This window comes from Dipodomys ordii, unplaced genomic scaffold, assembly GCF_000151885.1.
Source record: "Dipodomys ordii isolate 6190 unplaced genomic scaffold, Dord_2.0 Scaffold62, whole genome shotgun sequence".
In the NCBI taxonomy this organism is placed as follows: Eukaryota; Metazoa; Chordata; class Mammalia; order Rodentia; family Heteromyidae; genus Dipodomys; species Dipodomys ordii.
In genome coordinates, this window is record NW_012267278.1 from 3530479 (window position 1) to 3548053 (window position 17575).

The 17575-nt window shown below is 42.1% G+C and overlaps 1 protein-coding gene across 1 annotated transcript in view; it reads right to left on the reverse strand.

The window, feature by feature from the left end:
• LOC105990062 (absent in melanoma 1 protein-like) overlaps positions 1-17575 on the reverse strand; it is a 59006-nt gene that overhangs the window by 18689 nt on the left and 22742 nt on the right. Inside the window, exons 7-11 of the mRNA XM_013022375.1 lie at positions 10644-10770; positions 9051-9086; positions 7857-8014; positions 6460-6586; positions 6227-6372 (exon numbers count right to left, since the gene is read on the reverse strand). Of these exons, the coding sequence (XP_012877829.1) occupies positions 6227-6372; positions 6460-6586; positions 7857-8014; positions 9051-9086; positions 10644-10770 (594 nt within the window). The remainder of the gene's footprint in view (positions 1-6226; positions 6373-6459; positions 6587-7856; positions 8015-9050; positions 9087-10643; positions 10771-17575) is intronic.

The following is a 17575-nucleotide window of genomic DNA, read 5'->3' on the forward strand; positions in this document are numbered from 1 at the left end:
TGGGCCTGGGCGCTGTCCCTCAGCTCTTCAGCTCAAGGCTAGCGCTCTACCACTTGAGTCACAGCGCCACTTCTGGCTTTTTTCTTTTTGCTTATTTGGTGCTGAGGAATCGAACCCAGGGCCTCATGCATGCAAGGAAAGCGCTCTACCACTGAGCCACCTTCCCAGCCCCTTTTTTTGTATTTTCATTAATCAGATCAGTCTTTGAGAAAATTCCAATGAGAATAATTCTCTGTGGGGCTTTTTTTCCCTTCTACTTTAAGGAAATAAATTGACTTTCAGAAATTGCCTAGTTCTTTTAAATTAAACAAGGAAGAATTCTTGTGTGTTATCAACACAAAGATTTAAAAGATCTTAACAGGAAGCTATATGTCTATTAAATATCAAATCACACTGCAGAACAAAAAAATGAAATGGCTGGCACCAGTGATTCACACCTGTAATTCTAGCTACTAAGGAAGCTGAGATCTGAGGATGGCAGTTCAAAGCCAGCCTGGGCTGGAAAGTCTGTGAGACTCTTTTTTTTGGGGGGGGGGGCGGTCCAGTCGTGGGGCCTGAACTCTGGGCCTGGGCACTGTCCCTCAGCTCTTCAGCTCAAGGCTAGCACTCTACCACTTGAGCCACAGAGCCAGTCCGGCTTTTTTTTTTTGCTTATGTGGTGCTGAGGAATTGAACCCAGGCTTCAGGCATGCAAGGCAAGCGCTCTACCACTGAGCCACCTTCCCAGCCCCTCTGTGAGACTCTTATCTCCAATAAACCACCAGAAAACCATAAGTGGTGCTATGGCTCAAGTAGTAGAGTGCTAGCCTTGAGCTGAAGAGCTGAGTGACAGCGCCCAGGCTCAGAGTTCAAGCTCCACGACAGACCAAAAAAAAGTTAAATGCTAAAAAAAAAAAAATGTTCCCAACAGTATTTCCCATATGACCCAATAACATAATAAACAAAATCAATCACAGAAATATCAGAAACAAATACTTTTTGGAAAGTTTTCATTTGTCAACTTTTCAATGATCTACATTCAAAGAAGAAAATCAATGAAACCACCTTACACTATTGCTACCCAAAGGTAAAGTCTTTGAGGGGAAAAAACCTTTGATTCTGTTGCAGTGCAGAGATACCTAGGCTCTACTTGTACCAGTTTATTGCTGTACCAGCCCTCTCCCAACTGACAGGAATAATATCTGTCTATGTGGAACTTCCCCCAAATACATTCACATCTACCAAATCACATTTATCTTAAGGAGATACTGGCATGCTCATTTTATAGATGCGAAAACCTAAAGACATAAAAAGTGAACCTATTTGTTCATTCGATAAACACTGGAAAGCCATTTGCCCTGTGCCAGGAATGACGAAGGTGAAAAATACCAACTGCCTGAAGAGGACAGATGGCTCAGAACCATCATAAGGAATAGTTGGTGCTTTTTCTAAGGTCTGGTGACAACCAGTTAGTGGCCATAACATGGCTGGGGCTGCAAAATTTAAAGGTCACCAAGCATTCTACTTTATGACCTGCCTTATAAAGTTCCCTTTCCTTTACTATTCTAGTAAACCACACCTAAGAGTCTATATCCTTCATAATTAAAAGACCCAATTTTACTATCTAGGTAGTTGATTAAACCAAAGCACAAGTATAGTCATTACCAGGAAATAAGCAGCCATCAAGGAGAAAAAGGGGAAGCTGGGTAAGATGGCCACACCTTTGCCTTCAGCTACTCAGAAGGCTAAAGGCAGGATTTTGGTTTGAGGCCAGTACAAGCAAACATTCATGAGGCCTCTTTCTCATCTAACAGCTCAGTAGTGGCCTGTGCACATCATTCCAGCTGTGGTGGGACCGGTAGAATAGGAGGATTACAGTCCAAATATGCTCCTGGGCAAATAAACAGTGGGGAAAAAAAAGCCACTGGAATGACTCAGCTGTAGATTGCCTGACTACCGAGAGTAAAGGGCAGAATGCATATCCTACTACTGCCAAAATTTAAAACAAGGAAGCCAGGTGCTAGTGGCTACACCTATAATCTTAGCTACTTTGGAAGTTGGGATCGGAGGATCATAGTTCAAGGACAGCCTAGGCAGTAAAGTCCATGAGAGCTGGTAAGGCTATTCAACAACATGGGCTACCTGTAGCGCTTTCTCCACACACAGCCTTCGGCTACCTTCACAACAATTATTAACAAAAGAATTAAGAATATAACAAAATCCAGGAATTCCAAACAAAAACAAAGATAGCAAGTTGTGACACAAAAGATTTCCCCCAACATCCAGGTAAGCCTGTCTAATTCACTGAGGCAGAAGCAGGAAAATAGCTTATTAAAATGTTTCCTAAGCTCATGCCTGAGTAGCTAGCTACTCAGGAGGCTGAGATCCAAGGATCGAGGTTTGAAGCGAGTCAGGCAGAAAAGTCCATGAGACTCTCCAACCACCAAAAAGCTAGAATTTGAGCTGTGGCTCAAGCTTTGAGTGACAAAGCTCAGGGATGGCACCCAGGCTCTGAGTTCAAGCCCCAGTACTGTCACACACACATATGCAAAAAGATGTTTTCTATAGAAAGTAGCAATGTTCTTTCTGGGCACAGCACTGAGTGAATGAGGAGCAGGAGGAGAGGGGGATGAACCCCAAATGCCTGGATGTGAGAGTCTGCCCTATCTATGGTGCAGAGTTGACATATAATTAGGAATCTTAAAAACATACCTGGCTGGGCATGTTCACATGGATTCTGTGCACATAAATCCATACTTCTCTGCTTAAAGGTGAATGAGGGGAAGGGAGAGAGGCAAGGACAAGTATTAACAGGTCCCATCCCTGCCTCCTGAAGTAACTGAAGGCAGCGGGGCAAACCTGCCCTTCTGGGGAAGGCTGAAGGAGAAAGAATTGCAAACAGCCCTTTTGCTTTTTATCTGAGCTCAAGAAATACTTCACTTTACTTTTTTGTTTTTAAAGCAGTTGCCCAGTTTGCACTCTATGAGCTGGAGTATAGCACAGAACTCACAGGAGTCTGACACTCCAGGAAGAAATGGAATGCAGGCCCCCAAATCTTCAATTGTTTCCTGAGCTTCCTTCAAGGCTGTTGCTGCTGGAGAGCTAATAATGAGTTTGCCACCTGGAAAATTTAGTACCCAGGTGATATTGAGTCTCCTGGGAGATACTTTCACAGAGCAAGAATTTCAAGAGGTTTTTTTGGTCGTCTTTGATTTTTCTGTTTGTTTTCCTAACGGGGCTTGGTGGCAAATGCCTATAATCCCAGCACTCAGGTGCATGAAGCAGGAGAATAGAGATTTCTAGGCCAGTCTGGGGTACAAAGTGAGATTCTGTCTCCAAAAGCAAAACACAACAACAAAGTAAGAGTTTTCTGACTTTGACTGCCATGCTAAAAAATAAACAACCATAGCATTTTAGATGCTTATTTACTAGTAATATTAAAGCCATTTAAATGAAACAATTTTCCTTTGAAACTTAAAAATGAATAAGCTAGGGGTGTTCAAGTGGTAGAGTGCTTGCCCTAATTCAATACTCATTACTGGAAAAAGGAAAAAAAGTTAGTTTTCCTCCTTATCTTGGTGCATCTTAACCTTCCCCTCCTCCAAAAGTCTTATCTGCATCGACTACAAATTTGTCTCTCTGCTGTGCATTTCTAAAACGTTTTAACTTCTTTTTTTTTTTTTTGGTCAGTCATGGGGCTTGAACTCTGGGCCTGGGCGCTGTCCCTCAGCTCTTCAGCTCAAGGAGAGCGCTCTATCACTTGAGCTACAACCCACTTCTGGTTTTCTGGTGGTTTACTGGAGATAGGAGTCTCACTGTCTTCCTGCCTGGGCTGGCTTTGAACCGAGATCCTCAGATCTCAGCCTCCTGAGTAGCTAGGATTACAGGCGTGAGCCACCAGTGCCCAGCTAACTTCTTTTTTTTTTTTGTAGCAATAATTATTTGTGGTTTGCGTGAACAGTGTAACGTCTCCGAAGACATAATACGATGCTTTGCATACACAATAAATATTTATCAAAATGGCAAACTAAAATGAGGGAAATGAGGAAGCAGCTGATCTGGTAACACAGAAGGCCTTCTTCAAACAGAATATAAAGGAAGTGTGAACCTATATGTGTGCCTCTTTCAACTTCCCCCCAATACCAAAACTCAGCTGCTACAATCAGAAAAAAAAAAAAGAATGTCTAAGCCAGGAAATACAACTGGGAATGCTAAAAACAAAAAACAGAAAAGCAATTATGTTGTAATGGAAATTGATTTCAAGTAAGCAGGGTCTTGGGAGTAAAGAAAGGACTAGTTCAACTCAGTAACACTACCTGTCCCAACAGCGCAATCTATACCAATGTCTACCCAGCATCCTTTGTGGCCACTTTGCCAGAGTAGATAGATGACTGGCCTATGACTCATAGAACCAGCACACCTGGTGAGGATCAAATGCACAACTCTTTCACCAGTCACTGAAATTTCCTGTTAAATAATTAACTGTAAAGGTAGAGCCACTGTACCATTTCAAATGCCTACTGCCATACATCTCATTTCAGGTGAAATGGAGACAGCCAACTATGATCTACCATACCATGGGTTCAGAACAGGACCTTAATAAAAGGCATTTTAAGTCTGGAAGACCCAGATGAGACCGCTGTCATTCTGGCAAGATGGCACCACAAGCAAGAGCTTACACAAGATGTGCTGACTAACAACAGAAGGATACTTCATTGAGGCCTACCTCACATAAACACAAAATACAACAGGGTTGAGGCTGGACTGATTCAAATAGCCTGTGTCCCTCAGTAACAGATGAAACAACTAACATCAACCACTTTCAACAGAACCAATGTCATTTTCCCCCCATTAATCCAGAAGAACCTTCTCACATTGGAAAATAAACCAGACATCAGCTGGACCATGAAAATGATCATGCAGTTCCTACTGTAGACACTGGCTGTTAGGCCACATGGGATCTACCTGCCCTCCTTATGGCCCTGGGACCAACCTGGGATGGCACATCTCCCAGGCACAGCCAGCACCTGCGTTCAGGTATGCTCATGTGATTTTCACCTAGGCAGCAGGTCTAACCTAGAACTTATGAAGCAAAGAGCACTCTTTCCACTGCAATGAGGTGGGAGAGCAAAAATTCAGGGTAAACATAGACCACCAGATGGAAGGGGACAGCCTAAGGTTAAAACAACATGAAAGAAGCTCAGGCAAGACACAGCAACTAAGTTCTGAGGACTCTGAAATAAAATCTTCTCCAAGATAATTCACTTCCTAAGCCAATAAGTTCCATTGTTATCACTTGCTCCAATTAAGATTGGCTCATGGCCACTTATATCCCCGAGAGTTATCTCTCTCATTGGTCCTCTTACAATAAAAACTTGCTTTGCTAGACTGGGAATATGGCTTAGTGGTAGAGTGCTTGCCAAGCATCCATGAAGCCCTGGGTTCCATTCCTCAGGACCACATAAACAGAACAAGCTAGAAGTGACACTGTGACTCAAGTCATAGTGTTAGCCTTGAGCAAAGGAAGCTCAGGGACAGTGCCAACACTCTGAGTTCAGGCCCCAGGACTGTCAAAACAACAACAACAAAGCAAAAAAACAACAAACTTGCTTTGTCATTAACAAAACATTGGGCTGGGTATGATGGTACACATCTATAATCCCAGCACTCAGGAGGCTGAGGCAGGATGATCACGAGTTTGAGACCAACTTGAACACATAGGCAGACTCTATCTCAGAACATACATCACACAGGTAGTGCCACCTCCTTGTACAGACATCTAAATGCAATAAACCACTGAGCTGTTAACGCCAGGGAAACTGAAATAATGATTTTATTGTGTGTATTTTATTATGTTAAAATAATAATGAGAAACACACTGGAGCAGGTGGAGGACCACAGGAAGATTTAGTGAGATTTTGTCCCAGCCTCAGGTTTTAACATTAGAGGGATGTTATCTCATAAAATATTCATGATCTTTCTATACTGAATGACACAGGAAGTGGATCTGTAGATTTCTGTCATGATACTTGAAAGCCTACTTCAATGTTCTACTACATGAAAAGAAAAGATTATATGAGCAATATTTGTGAAGCAACATAACAGTAAGTATTAAACCGCAGAATTGGTGTTTAGCTGGCAAGATAGCTATCTGCTGAGTACCCACTCTGTGTTACATACTCTACTAGTTTACCCCAAATCAAGACAAAAACCAAGTTCAGGATCGGGACTGGAGGATTTCACTTACACTCCACTCAGCACATGAATAGACTGGGTCTTCACGCCATATCCAGTGTCCTTTAAATTAGCCACAATTCCTAGCACGTCAATACTGGAACCTTTGGAGCCGAAGTTTTTTTCACTGTACATGATCATATGTGCATTTGAAAAATCCTATTAAGAAAAAAAATCAAAATTCAAAGGGGAGTCATTTATAACCAAAGAGACTGAGTCCTAATCATTAGCTTTTCTTTAACTTACACCTAATATAGGTCGCAAAGACTGAAGTTCTCCATTGTAACCGCCCCAGTCTTTCCAGTCCTTGTATTCTCCTTCTTCTAGTAAATACTGGTGACCAGTAAAGCCAGGCTTCTCATAAGCTACCCAACTGCAAAGAAAGAGCAGCACAGAGTCATGGTTTGCACTTCTCTTGTGCACAGCAGGGTCATGACAAATATCAATAGCTATGAAGCTGGTCATGACAAATATCAATAGCTATGAAGCTAGTCATAAACTTGTCTTGTTACTGGAACTCTCTAAAGTTTAGGAAAACAGTACATAAAAAAACAAACTAAGGGCTGAGAAAGTGGCTCAGTGGTAGAGCGCTTGCCTTGCATGCATGAGGCCCTGGGTTCAATTCCTCAGCACCACATAAGCAAAAAGAAAAAAGCCAGAAGTGGTGCTGTGGCTCAAGTGGTAGAGTGCTAACCTTGAGCTGAAGAGCTGAGGGACAGTGCCCAGGCGCAGAGTTCAAGCCCCACAACTGGACCAAAAACAAACAAACAAACAAACGAAAACTAAGAAATATACACCTGGACTGATGGCATGGGTCAAATGATAAAGAATCTGCCTAACAAGTGGAAGGCTGTGAGTTCATACTCCAGTACTGCTAGAAAAACAAAAACAAAGCCAGGTGCTGGTGGCTCATACTTGTAATCCTAGCTACTCAGGAAACTCAGATCTGAAGATTGTGGTTCAAAGCCAGCCTGGATAAATAAATCCAAGAGACTCAGATCTCTAATTAACCAACAAAAAGCCAGAAGAAGTTAACATTATCCCCACCTCTGGTCCTCAGCTCCACCTACACCTGAGCTCCTCCCTGCCCTAGAGTTCGGGCCATACAGCTGGCCACTCCCTCTCTCTGACCGGATCTACCTGTGTGTGTACCTGCCTCACTACCAGCCCCAGACCTACCTGCCACCTGGACAGGGGCAGACGCCATGGGCTCCCTCTCCCTGGGGAAATATCACCCCTCTAATAAACCTTATAATAATCTTTCTCCTGTGCCTCCCTGCCTCTGCCTGGTCCCTTGGGATGGCCATGAAGGATTCTAACAGTAGAGGCATAGCCCAAGTGGTAGACAGAGCGCTAACCTTCAGCAAAAAAAGCTAAGGGACAGCACCCAGGCTTTGTGTATAAGCCCTAGTACTAGCAAAAAGAAAAAAAAAACAGAAGAGAGATGAAAGAGAGAATGGCACAGATAGACAGAGAGATTGAGAGGGAGGGAAGGAGGTAGATAGGTAAGGAAAAGGGGAAAAAGGGAAAAAAAATAAATCTACTATACCTTAGAATCAGGAATGTTATTTTGGGGAAAAGAGGTCATTTATTACTTTATCAAGGATAAATGAGAAATCCTTACCAGTTACTTCTCTACTTACATGCCTCTTAAAACTTTCATAGATCCCACTGATGTAAAAGGTAAATGACCATTTCCTGTTGTTTTTTCTGCTTCACCTTCTTCTGTGATAAAACTACACATTTCTGTTTCTAGCTCCATACATTTTCCTTCAAACAAAGGCTTTTCATAAATGACTACCTACAACAGAAATAAGATATTTCAGTAACATGTAAGAAGTTAACTATCTCAGCAGCTGAAATGTTAGCCATTTCAAGCAGAAACATCTAGAACACAAATTCTCTGTATTTTCAATATAGACCATTTCCATTTTGACTATATTTTCTAAATAAATTTTTATTTTCAATATCATTTTAATGACATAATTTTCAATTAAATAAGTAACAACAACTAATAACATAGCTTAAAGTAACTTATTGAGCTTTTCCCTGCCCAGATGTTGAACAGTCCAATGCCAAGGTTCAAAAGATAGTTGGTTTTGTTTTTTGTTTTGGTGCCAGTCCTGGGGCTTGAACTCAGGGATTGGGTGCTATCTCTGAGCTTGTTTGCTCAACATTTACACACTACCACTTGAGCAACAACTCCATTTCTGGCTTCTTAGTGTGTAACGGGAGATGAGCTTCAAGGATTTTCCTGCCCAGGCTGACTTTGAACCATGATCCTTAGAGTTCAGCCTCCCAAGTAGCTAGGATTACAGACATAAACTATGGACACCTGGCTCTGTTTTCCTTAATAACGATTTTTGTTTAAAGTTGGGAACTGATATTTAGTACACTGCTTAGATGAAACTAAAGAAGCCAGCCTAGGCAGACAAATCCAAGAGACTCCCACAGACAACTACATAAGCAACAAACATGGCATAAGTTGAGAGAGTATCAATAGCAGAAAGAATTATTTTGGAGTAGGAAAAATGTGTCTTGAAGGAGTTTCTTCTTGGCTATGGGCAAGCAGTGACAGGCCCATGCAATTAGCAATACAGCCAGAAATAATAAACTCAATGGGACAATGAGCCTTGAGGGGTGTGGCTCCATATCCTGTTAAATGATACCGAATGTCCCAGGATCTTCTTCCAGCCTGTGGATGCGTGCAGAGGAACTGAGGCCTGCCTCCTCTGGGTGTATCAGAGTGGGTTGGAAATTGGTGTACGCACAAGTCATATGAGATGGAAGAGGAATAAAACCACACACACATGTGCACACACAACAAGCACACTTACCTTTGGATCTGTAGGGAATTCAACTTTACGGCCACCCTGGGGGAAAAAAATAACATAGGAAGAAAACGGATTTTTCATTGCTGCATTACCATTTATGTTACCCACACTGTTGAACCATTCATTTACATAAGATGATGCTAAAGTTACCAGTAATGGAGATGAAGCCATGAGAAACACAGCCTAGACAGACTCAGACAGGATATATAGGCTGAATGTGTATGGGAGATTTTTTTTTTCAACTTAGAAAACCAATCTGTATTTTTCATTTGCTTGCCCAACAATCGTAGATCTGGCCACCTGTGAACCTAAATCCTCATCAGCAGCCACCATTACCTGTGGTTTATTCTGCCCCAGGCAGGTCCTTAAGCAGCAAGGGCACTAGCTAGCTAAGCTACCTCCACCTCTCCCCACAGTTCCTCTACTAGCCAGCCTCCCCCACCTGCATTTCCTGCCTGGCTCTAAGAGCCTGGCCTACAAAACTGCTTAAGTTCACACATGCAATATGGAGGATGGTAAAGTAATATGATATAAACTATTAGATAGCACTTAAAACATCCCAAAGGAGGGTGTGGGGGAGGTTGTTATACTTTTATAAAAAAAAACAGACTAAAAATAAAGAAAAGGTTAAAATAGTAGGCCAAGTTAAAAGTCAGCAGTGGGAAAAGTCAGGACCTCTCTCACCAATATACCTTTAACAGCTTTGAAAAACTGCTGTTCAGGATGTTCAAAAGCACCTAATGAGCTGTGATAATGAAGGGTTGGGTCTGGTTTTGCTCAGCAGACCAGAGCTTATAGGACCAAATAAATACCCTTTTAAAAGGAACCCTTTTCAGGAAGGATATATTCATAGGTTGAAAATGATTCTTGTATCTGTTTTCAAAACCCCATCCTACATTCACATAAGTAGAAATTAAAATTTAAAAACCTGAAATATCTGCAAGAAACATTCAGATGTTTAATCAAATGCTTTGGCAGGAGATAAAAAGTTACCTTTCTAGCTGGAACCAGTGGCTCACACCCACAATCCTAGATACTGACAGGCCTGAGATTTAAGGATTCTGGTTCAAAACCAGCCTGCACAAAAAAGTCTATGGGACTCTTTTCTCCAATTAACCACCAAAAAGCCAGAATTGGAGCTGTGGCTCAAGTGGTAGAGTGCCAGCCTTGAGTGGAAAAGCTAAGGGATAGCACCCACGCACTGAGTTAAGCTAAAAAAATTATCTTCCTAACTTTCTAATTTGTCTTACACAAGTTCTGAAGATAACTGCAGTGTGGAATTTCATGAACATGTATAATGCAAGTGTCTAGTGAGGACCTACTATAGGTGCACTATAGGCAGAAGAGATGAAGACCGAGGCAAATATAACAAATCCAGGTGGAGGAAGCAGGATGCTCCTTCTAGAAGGGCAAATACTTGAGGGAAGTATGTGGACATCCAGCCCCCATAGCTACCAATCAGACAGCCTCCTGTCACTACATTGGGACATCCGGAGAACTAATGTTTCCATTATTTCTGGGCGGGTAAATGACCTGCAGACTTCATAGGAATTATCAAAGAGCATCTGCCTTCAAGAACACAAAATTCATCTTCACCATTTTCAGAGGCCGCATGGATCCAATGTACGCTTCTTCTGTATCCCAGAAGGCTAAGTCAGGGTATTCGCCAGGCTCGAGGATGAAAGGAACACCTTGAAACCCAGGTTCTTCGTAAATCAGCCATCTAAATAACCACCAAGGGAAGGCAGAAGCAGATAGCTCAGCATTGGTGTCAGCTACAGGAACCCCTTGACAGGAAGGAATGCAACAGGAGAGGATGTGGGCCAGCAGCTAGGTGTTGGGGGATTTGGGACCCTGGGAGGACCAAGCATGCCATCCTCTTCCTTTTCAGCTTTCCTCCTTGGCTAACTTTGCCTGATCCTTTAAGGGAAAACTTCCTGTTTCCTCCACATAATAAAAGTAGTTTGCTTTTTACAGTGTATTTACTCAGAGAGGCCAGGGAGGGAAATCTCAGGCCTGGTTTTAACACCTCATTTGTAACTGAACACTAGTGTTCCACCCTAATCATTTTTCACGGTATCAAAAGCTCGTAAGGCATGCCACCCATGATTTTATCTAATCCTCACAACAATGCTGCAAGGAGGTCAAGGAAAAAGTTTTTACAGAGAGGTTAAGTCCACTCCTCAGGCCACATAGCAGTAAGTGCCATAGGCTGGGTGACCCAGCCGGATTCCAGAACCTAACTCCCAGTACAGGGAGTAGACTCAACAACTTACTCTTTTCGTAATTACTTAGGATCAGGCTGTGAGCATTACTCAAGTGCACAGTGGTATTCTTAGGAGCTTGAAAGGCCTACAGCGGTCCCAGGGCTGCAAAGCTTTTCCGGTTCTTGGTTCTGATTTTAATGGCTTTGCAGAGCCCCACCCATCTATCAGGTGAGTCAGCTGTCACTTCTGCTTTGGTCAGGGAATGGCAGCCTCACCCACCTCTCTGGTGCTCTGGGAAGGAGAGACTGCTGAAGAGGTGATGTATGTAAGATAAAAGTTTGAGGACATAAAAACACACAGACTCAACAACCACTTACACTTGACACTTTTTTATTCTGGCTAAAATGCTAGTTGTGATACTCCACCATGTTGCTACCCCCCTCTTCCCCCCCACCCCCAAACACAGGATAGTTCCAAATGAAATCCTTCACCAGCAATCAAGCCTGAGCTCCACTTCTTGCTTTTTCTCCTATTTCTAATTTTGGCACAAGGCACATTTTTATTTTTATTTTTTGTCAGTCCTGGGACTTGAACTCAGGGCCTAGACACTGACCCTGAGAAAAGCCATTTGGTTTTTCTGTTGATGTGGTACTGAGGAATTGAACCCAGGGCTTCATGCATGCTAGCAAGCACTCTGTCACCAAGCCACATTCCCACCCAAAAGACACATTTTCAGTGCTAGTTTTTATTAAAGATTCCCCTGGATAAATCAGCAATTACTTTAGACTAATAAAAGGGTTTATCACCAAAATCCTACTGCTGTTAGACAATGGCATGTAAAGAATGCTGAGAAGCTGGATGTGGTGCGTAGTGAGACTCACAGCTCACACTCAGGGTGAGAAATCTGAACAGTGAGCTGGTGGAATACAAAAGACACGAGGAGGCAAGAATGAGAGGCATCTATTTTTTTAGATGATGGTTCCACTTGTGAAAATTAATTCAGCTTAGACACTTCAAATTTACTGTGGACCTTTTTGTACAAATGATATATTTCAGGACAATTTAACTGAAGGGAAAAAAGTGGTTTGTCTTTTAAATATCCTCATAACCACAAGAAAACAGTAGGAAGGGAGCACTTTAAAGTTGCTAATGCTGGAGCTGGGAATGGGGCTTAGTGGTAGCGTGCTTGCCTAGCATGCATGAAGCCCTGGGTTCAATTCATTAGTACTACAAAAATAATAATAAAAAATTATAAAAAACACAAAATTGCTAATATTTAAAGACAATTAAGGATACATTATACATTTTTGGAGCTCAGAGCATCACAGCCTACTCTGTGCCCTAAAGTTCTGGAATAAGTTCATTTTCAGCTAACAAAGGCCTCAGAGTCTGACTTGGCCAAAGGAATGGACTTAATCTTTTACAACAGAAGGCGTGGCTCATGACCAAGGCACAGAGGGTCTGAAAGGAAGCTTTCCTAAGGGCCTTTTCTTTAGGCTTTCTATAGAGTTGGAGTTCTAGATGGATTTATTTGCTGATACTAAAATTTCACTTTCCTTGAAGTTATGCTAATCATCTAACATCGGGAGGAGGAAGGCAAATTGGGGCAGAGAAGATTTGCAAAAAACTGAACATACAAACTGGTATACTCTGAAAGGACTATCATAGTACTACATATGCATATGTAAAAATAGAATAATGAAGATTGTTAGCATTGTTCCTAAAAGGTGGGGAGAGATAAGAAAGAATAATAAAGTCAAGCCCCATCCAAGTACATTATATACATGCATAAAAATATCACAATGAAGCACTTTTGTACAATTAATATGCACTAAGAGGATAACTGATAACTCTTTTTTTTTTTTGGTACGGTTGTGGGGCCTGAACTCTGGGCCTGGGCGCTGTCCCTCAGCTCTTCAGCTCAAAGCTAGTGCTCTACCACTTGAGCCACAGCGCCACTTCCAGCTTTTTTCTTTTTGCTTATGTGGTGCTGAGGAATCGAACCCAGGGCCTCAGGCATGCAAGGCAAGCGCTCTACCACTGAGCCACCTTCCCAGCCCAACTGATAACTCTTTATGTGTTTTGTGCCAGTACTGGATCTTGAACTCACACTTGGCTTTTTCATTCAAGGCTGGTATTCTGCCACTTGAGCCATATCTCCATTCCATATTTTTTTGCCAGTCCTGGGGCTTGAATTCAGGACCTGGGCACTGTTCCTGAGCTTTTTTTGTTGTTGTTGTTGGTCGTGGGCCTTGAATTCTGGGTCTGGGCGCTGTCCCTGTGCTCTTCAGCTCAAGGTGAGCACTCTACCACTTTAGCCACAGAGCCACTTCCGGTTTTCTGGGGGTTTATTGGAAATAAGTCTCATGGACTTTTTTGCCCATGCTGGCTTTGAACAGCGATACTCAGATCTCAGCCTCCTCAGTAGCTAGGATTACAGGCGTGAGCCACCGACAGGCGTGAGCCACCGACGCTCGGCTGTCCCTGAGCTTTTGCTCTACCACTTGAGCCTCAGCATCACTTTTGGCCTTTCTGTTTATGTGGTACTAAGGAATTGAACTCAAAGCTTCATGCATGCTTGGCAAGCATTCTACCACTAAGCCACATTCCTAGCCCTCCATACTTTTATTTGGTGCCAATCCTAGACTTTAACTGGGCCAGGGCACTGTCTCTATGCTTTTTTGCTCAAGGCAAATGCTCTATCCCTTGAGCCACAGCTCCACTTCTGGCTTTTGGGATAGTTAACTGGAGATCAGAGTCTCACAGATTTTTCTGACTGGGTTTTTCCTGCCTGAGCTGGCTTTGAACTACGACCCCCAAATCTCAGCCTCCTGAATAGCTACAATTACAAGCCTGAGCCACCAGTGCCTGGCAATTTCACACTTTTTGTGGTTAATTGGAGATAAGAGTCTCGCAGATTTTTCTTCCTAAACTGGCTTGCAACCATGATTCTCAGATCTCAACCTCCTCAGTAGCTAAGGATTACAGGTGTGAGCCATTGGTACCTAACTCAAGACTGTATTCTAAGAGTTCTTTCTCAGCAAGTCTTAGCAGGAACTTGCTGGGTACCTCAGATAGATATTTATGCTGAGTGCACTTTGAGATCTGAAAACTCATTAATTTTTCAGAAACCATTCCAATAAAATATAATATTCATGAGGCTAACAGAAGAGGGGGGAAGTATCTTCGGGCAATGTTATTTCAGCTTATGAAGGTACTCTCTTTTCCTTTGCATTTAAGTAATGAGCTTTTGCCAATCTGCAATAAAAAGCATGACTAGGTGAGTGTGGTTATATATATCTGTGATCCCAGAATTCAGGCAGAAAGGTTGTCAAGTTAAAGATGAGTTACATAGCAGAACTCTGTCTAAAAATATAAAATACATTTAATATTTATGTGTGTATATACATATATATTTGTATATGTATATATGTGTGTATGTATATGTGACTTTATAAAGTCATAAACTTATAAAATTTCAAAGCATAGACTTTTTGTTGTTGTTGTTGTGGGTTGTGGGACTTGAACTCTGGGCCTGGGCACTGTCCCTGACTTCTTTAGCTCAAGGCAAGCACTCTACCACTTGAGCCACAGTGCCACTTCCAGTTTTTTGGTGGTTAACTGGACATAAGAGTCTCACAGACTTTCACACTGGGGCTGGCTTTGAACCGCGATCCTAAGATCTCAGCCTCTTAAGTAGCTAGGATTACAGGCATGAGCCACCAGCACCTGGCTAAAGCATAAACTTTTAACAAACATGAATATATATATAAATGTATTCATAACAAATGCATCTGAATATTGCTGAAGTACTAATAATGAAAATTCATAGGTATATTAAAAATATACCTATGTGATTATTCTTTTAGAAATACCCTTTGACTCACCCAAGAAAAATTGGTCCCATCATGTCCACTAGTTCTTAAATAAGTAGCCTGTTGTCACCATCTAGGAGACAAAGCTAAACTTACAATATTCCCAACTGGATCCTGACATGTGGTTGAACATAAAAACTGGTCATTGACAGAAACCAATTGGACACTTGAAAGATTAAATGTGATTGTTCCAGCTTTGAGGTTACATAAAACACAGTGGCTATGACTCTCAAGTAGGGAAATGTACTTTTACATGGCACCACTTCAACTGAGCAAGCAAAGTTGGCATCATTAATAGGCAAGCTGGTTAGTACAAGTCACCCGATGGGGTGCAGCCTAAGTTTATGGCACTAACTGAACGAAGCACCATTGCCCAAATTGTTCAACCTGTGTTGCAGGTTTGGCTCAAGCCACAGAGCATCTACCTGGCAAGCTTAAAATTGTTCCACTTACCTATGTTATCTTTAAACCAAATTCTTAGTATAAAGAAAATTCAGTTAATAAAGGAACATGTTTGACAGATATAAGGAAATAAACATTCAGAATGTGGTACCAGTGTCTTCGGTTCTTAAAAAGTCTGGCATGGGAAACAAAGAGATTATAGAGTTATTTCAGAGATTCAAGGTGGCACAGGGACAAAACTGCTGAATGCATTTATGTGAACCTTGACTGGATCCTGATATATTTTCTTTTAATCTACCAAAGACATCCCTGAGACAACGAGGAAAATGTGGTTATAAGCCATAGATAGCCTATTGTGATGGACATATTGCTAATTTTTTCTTAGATAATGATAATGAGAGTTGTTCAGGAAAAGATGAATATAAAGAAACTCAGAAAGGCATAGATAATGAGTAAAAGGGCCTGATAGTTGTTACTTCAAGTGCTCAGAAAAAGATGACACATGATCCCAGCTACTGATGACAGAGAACAGGAGGATGGAAGTCCAAGGCCTAGCCCTGAGTCAAACTATGAGACCCTATCCGGAAAAATAACTAAAGGGCTAGGCATGTCTTAAGTGATTGAAAGCCTGTCTGACAAATATGAGGGCCTGAGTACAAAGCCAGTACCACAAAACCAACAAACATGATCCAAATAAGACAAAATGTTCATCACAGGATCTAGTGGGTGGTACATCGGTGTTTATTTAACTCTTTTTATTTTCTTTTTTTCAAACTAATTTTACTTTCATGGGTTTGAAAGCCTTTGTAATAAAAATTAGGCTCATTAGGTGTATGCTACACAATGAAATACACACAGTATTAAATAGCAATTTTTTTGTTTTGCTTTTGTTGATTGTGGGGCTTGAACTCTGGGCCTGGGCAGGCTTGAACTCTGGGCCTGGGCACAATTCCTGAGCACTTCAACTCAAGGCTAGTGCTCTACCACTTGAGCCACAGTGCCACTTTCCAGTTTTATAGTGGTTAATTGGAGATAAAAGTCTCCCAGACTTTCCTGCTGGGGCTGGCTTTGAACCGCAATCCTCAGATCTCAGCCTCTTGAGTAGCTAGGATTACAGGCATGGACCACTGGCACCCAGCTAAATAGCAATTTTTTTTTTACAAAACCAAAGTACATGACTGCTCATCAGTGTGGATAATTTTAGGACAGAGGGGAACTCAAGAGGTGTGCCGCAGAGCTGGGAATGGTCTGGGTGTGGGTTTAACAGTTGGTTCATGAGGGTTTATTTCATTATTGGGCTGTATAACTCACATATATGCATATATTATACTGTAGATATCAACTATGACACAATAAAAATGATCAAACACAGTTTGGCCAGTCCTTTCACTAAGAATATCAGCATTCTATACATGTTCTGCTAACTTGCCCTGGTCTGAGGAAAGTAACCAGACTCTTTCCTGCTTGCTTAAATGATGGTGCAGACCTGACTCACAAAAAAAAAAAAAAGAAGAAGAAGAAGGGCTGGGAAGGTAGCTCAGTGGTAGAGCGCTTGCCTTGCATGTCTGAGGCCCTGGGTTCAATTCCTCAGCACCACATAAGCAAAGAGAAAAAAAGCCGGAAGTGGCGCTGTGGCTCAAGTGGTAGAGTGCTAGCCTTGAGCTGAAGAGCTGAGGGACAGCACCCTGGCCCAGAGTTCAGGCCCCACGACTGGACCCCCCCAAAAAAAAAGAAGAAGAAGAAGAAGAAGAAGAAGAAGCAGCTCTGAGTTATTTTTTATTAGAAATATAAAAATACATATTTTGAACAAATACAAAATAAAAATTTGGGGGAGGGGTCTGGTTGTGGGGCCTGAACTCTGGGCCTGGGCACTGTCCCTCAGCTCTTCACCTCAAGGCTAGCGCTCTACCACGTGAGCCAAAGAGCCACTTCTGGCTTTTTTTTTTTTTTTTGCTTATGTGGTGCTGAGGAATCAAACCCAGGGCCTCATGCATACAAGGCAAGTGCTCTACCACTGAGCCACCTTCCCAGCCCAAAATAAATT